At 36.3% G+C, this 4,449-nt stretch overlaps 1 protein-coding gene across 1 annotated transcript; it reads right to left on the reverse strand.

Annotated features, from left to right (window-relative positions):
* Positions 1-3,211: 3,211 nt before the first annotated feature.
* Positions 3,212-3,919, reverse strand: LOC149612606 (P2X purinoceptor 7-like). The gene is made up of 3 exons (XM_089858390.1): positions 3,768-3,919; positions 3,434-3,646; positions 3,212-3,368 (listed from the first exon to the last, which is right to left on the reverse strand). Exons 1-3 carry the CDS (start codon positions 3,917-3,919, stop codon positions 3,212-3,214), a joined length of 522 nt encoding a protein of 173 aa, XP_089714516.1.
* Between the last annotated feature and the right edge of the window lie 530 nt (positions 3,920-4,449).

Genomic DNA, 4,449 nt, shown 5'->3' on the forward strand with positions numbered 1-4,449 from the left:
CCTAGACCTAGAACTGTGTGTTACAGGCCGGGAGTGTGGCGCACTCCTGTAAGCCAAGCTTCTGGGCGGCAAAGTTTGAGGGAATACGACACATGTCGGCGATCCTACCTATAGGTGTCGGCTGTCCCGTGTCCGCCGGAGGTGACTTAACCCAATTCCATCTTCCGTCACCTCCCAAGTAAACCTCAATCCTTCCCTGCTTCTACACATACGACCTAGCGGCCCCCGTCAGTGCTGGGCCGCGTAGGGTCTCCCGCTCAATTCTTCCTGGTGCTAAAAGGCCTAACGGCTAAGCACTAGTGTTAGTAGGTGGTAAAAAGAAAAAAAACTGTGGGTTACATTCTTTAATAATTAGCGGGTTATATCGTTCAACAATTAGCAGGTTTGTGCTTTTACGATTTACTTAGACTCAAGTTACTCTCGTTTATTAAAATTTTGCATGTTGAAAGATTGTCTAAATTATTAGCTTAGCTAAGGCTTACTGTTTGTTTACCTTGATCAGAAAAATATAATAACATGAAGTGCCTAGTCTGTGGAGGAACTCGAAGGCTCTCTGGTGGACCCTATGCTATTACTGGTGTAGCATTTCATTGTTTTCCCTCCAATGATTCAATAAGAAAAGAATGGTTGAAGTGTATTGGGAAAGATACCAATCTAGTAGTTACTAAAAACGATGGGATATGCTCAGAACATTTTATTGATGATCAGTATGAAGTTTTACCTGATCTTTACAACGACTCTGACCCATTATCGTTGAAAAAACCGAAGTTAAAACGTACTGCATTACCCAAACTTGACGAGATTTTTGTTAGAAACTGGAAAGTGAGAAATGTTGGCGAGTCTAGTGAATCTAGTTCAAGGCCTTCTTCATCGTTGTCAGATCATTGCTACAGCAGACCACCATCTTCTTGTCTTGACTCGAGACCCTCTTCTAGTCTGAACATTAATCCCGTGTGTGTTGACGATCTTACTGAGTACCAACTTGAAGAAGTTGTAACTTTGGATGTAGGTCCAAATACATCTACCCCCGTTCAAAGTCCTGTCCATAATATGGATAAGGAAGAGAATACTGAAGCTTTTGAATTTGAAATCTCACACGAAGATGATGAAATAATTGAAGAACGTTGTTTTCAAAATGATCCTACATTTGATGCAGAACAAACGTTTCATTCTTCGTTTGGAATTAATGATGATTTTGAAAAGTAATTATAAAATTAATTTTTAAGATTTAAACTGATATATTTCGCCAATTAGGTCTTTTGAAGAAAAAAGCCCGGAATTGGAAAACAAATTTATTGTTTTTGAGAGCTGTTTGCTAATGCTTTTTAAATATTGCACAACTTGCCGACGAGCTGTGATCAGTATTGATAAAACCACCTGTGGTTCTGCAATTATTATCAAAACATCTTGTGTAGAAGGTCACGTTTGCAGTTGGTCTAGCCAGCCATCCAGGGGTAAAACGTTTTGGGGAAATATTATCCTTGCTTCCATCCTTTATTTCATGGGAAATTTGCCCACAAAATTTCTTACAACGTTGAGACTCGCAAACATTTTGGTGTTTACTGAAGCAACATACTATCGATACCAGAAAGTTCTCATATCTATTGTAATATTTTCAATGAAAAACCATCTTCCCCAGGTTTGGAAAGTTCAACAAGAAAGTTTATTAGAAGAAAATAAAAACAAGGACGTTGCTTTATGTGGTGATGGTCGTGCAGATTCTCCGGGCTATTCAGCCAAATATGGATCATACACTTTTATGGATGGTGACACGAAAAAGATTTTGCATTTGGAACTCGTGCAGGTGACAATTGTGCAATAATTCGATCTGATTAATTTATTAATTTTTGGTTCGCTTCTTATTTTCAATCAGTCAACAGAAGTTAATAGCTCCTATGGAATGGAGCTAGAAGGATTTAAAAGAGGACTAAATTTTTTAATTGAAAGTGTAATTTCAGTTAAATCTGTTGTAACGGATCAACATCCATCTATTCAGAAGTACATGCGTGAAACTCATTCTAAAAAAATTGATCATTACTATGACACGTGGCATATTTCAAAAGGTAAAATTTATTAAAAACAAAAATAAATATTTTAACAGCAAGATTAAAATAATTGATGTTTGTTTGAATTGCAGGTGTGGCAAAAAAGCTAAAGGCGGCAGCAAAGACCACTGGCCTGGAGCCAATTGGTCCCTGGGTGCAGGGAATTTCAAACCACGTTTATTGGTGCGCCCAGTCACATAATATACCCGGAAGCATAAGGGATAAATGGCAATCCCTTTTAAATCATATTGCTAATAGGCACGAAAATCACGGAGGTACTTTCGAGAAGTGCCTTCATGGACCATTGTTAGATCACCACGAAAGATTATGGCTTGATCCCAGTAAATATTTTGCAATTCCAAATGGTAACTTGATTGTTATTGAATGATTTTGAATCTCTATTTTCTAAGCTTCAGATTGTCATGAAAAAATTTCATCTATTGTAAATGCACCTCGGTTACTAAAAGCTCTCGAGAAAGTTTCACCAAAATGGCAAACTTATTCCTTAGAGGTGTTTCACAGTGTGCTACTCTCAAAGTGCCCAAAAAGAGTACATTTCTTTTATCCAAGCATGCTTGCTAGGTAACTCTTTAAAAGTTACTTCTTTCTTTATAAATATCAAACAGATATCTAAATTGTCATTTTAGAAACTTGCTTGCGGTTATGCATTATAATGAAAATGGGTCGAAATCACAAGAAAAAACTTTGGCGGGAGAACTTAGATGGAACATAGTCTACCCAAAAGCTAAAGGGGGGAAGCCTGTATCTAAACCTATTTTGACTCCAAGCACTCATGGTAAGTCATTCGTTTGAGCTAAAACCTTCTCGGAAAGTAAAGGCAAATTTCAGGACATAGTGCCAGCTAAACCCGGGTTTTATACAGTAATTATTTCGTTTTAGATTACATAACTCAACTTATGGCAGAATTTTCTAGAGGAAATCTTGATTCAATAGTTACAGAAGAAGTTCGCAAAGTTGGTACACTATCAGAAAAGCATGCAGAAAATATTGACCAATCAGAAATTATAGCCATGCACAAGAGTCGGTTCTCGAAAACATGAACTAATTAATGTATTGAAAAGAAGTGTTTAGTTATCTGAACTAAATTATATTTTTGTCTTTATTAAAATGTCACAAAATGGATGTATCTTTTTTATTATTACATATTAATATCTGGGGTACTTGAAACCACTATATTCTTCAGATGGGAAGGCTTGCCTAATTTTATGAACAGCGCAACTAGGAATAACTCTCCTACGAAACCTTCCTAATTTCCCCCATACATTCATGGTAAATTGTCTATAAGCGCAATATCTCCATTTCCTATTTGGGAAAATCTCATTTGAATTAGTTTTCATAATAGAGGCTGCCTTTGTTAAAAACTTTACTCGTGAACTTCATGATTTCCTCTATCATTTGTCTCTCGTATGTATAGAAGGACAGCTGTGTCCAGAACATGCCAATTTAAGCAGACTGGCTCAAAAAATGGGAGGGTTATCACGCATTGATAGGGTCCATGCTTTTGTCCTATCTTTGCAATTTCTTTGCAACATACACTTTCTACACCAGTAAGCATAGCCACACAATTATTGCAAGTACACCTATTATATGATCGGATCAAATAATTAACTAACATAAAGCATTAGGCAATAGGCACAAGTTTCTAAGAGAAGCGTTATGCTTTGTCATAGTTGTATAATTTTTATTTAATAATTTACTAACCAAAGTATATTTCCCACTCTTTCGGGATTAACATCATTGTTTATTTCCTCATTTCCACTTTCATCATCATCATCGTTATTTAAAAGATGTCCATAATCAATCATCAAAGGTTCATTTTGATACGGTTCGACGATGTTATTAGGGAAATTCATTTCGTATTTGAAATTGATTCAGACAGCATAGCAGACTACCAAATATTCTCTTCTCTGGGAAATTTTCGCGGCTCGCGCCTAAACCTCACGGGACTGGCTGATTTGTCTCGGTCGCCAAAGACACTTTCATTGGCCGGTAGGTAACTGTGCTAAAATCGATACCCATTGCTAAGCCTAACAATTTTTCAAAAATTAAATAATCGTTGAAAAAATTATTTGAAACATCGGAAAAAAAATTTTTAATGCATATTTAATTAAATAGAATCAGGAAAAAATTAAATATGGCACTAAAATTTTCAGCTGATAGTCTCCCTTTAAGGTCAATCGGGTCATACGTTATTAAACAAGTTGGGAAAACCAAAATGTTACCTCTCCGAGTCAAGAGTACTACTTACGAAATTATTTACCTAGAAATGGAATAATTTCAAATTTTTTATGAGCAATACTCCGTTCCATTTATTCCATAAATTGCTTTTCCCCATTCTATTCGGGAAATTAGGGCTTTCATACAACCGAACTGCCAAGCCTTT

Source organism: Phalangium opilio, unplaced genomic scaffold (assembly GCF_054372755.1).
Source record: "Phalangium opilio isolate 3A_F unplaced genomic scaffold, DU_Popi_V2 ptg000240l_1, whole genome shotgun sequence".
Taxonomy (NCBI): Eukaryota; Metazoa; Arthropoda; class Arachnida; order Opiliones; family Phalangiidae; genus Phalangium; species Phalangium opilio.

Excerpts from the sequence above, each read along its gene's own strand:
- LOC149612606 (XM_089858390.1), bottom strand. The coding sequence starts at position 3,919 with ATGAATTTCCCTAATAACATCGTCGAACCGTATCAAAATGAACCTTTG. Across the intron at positions 3,647-3,767 it reads AGAGTGGGAAATATACTTTG|GTGTACTTGCAATAATTGTG; the intron begins GTTAGTAAATTA and ends ATCATATAATAG. Across the intron at positions 3,369-3,433 it reads GGAAATCATGAAGTTCACGA|GAAATGGAGATATTGCGCTT; the intron begins GTAAAGTTTTTA and ends TTTCCCAAATAG.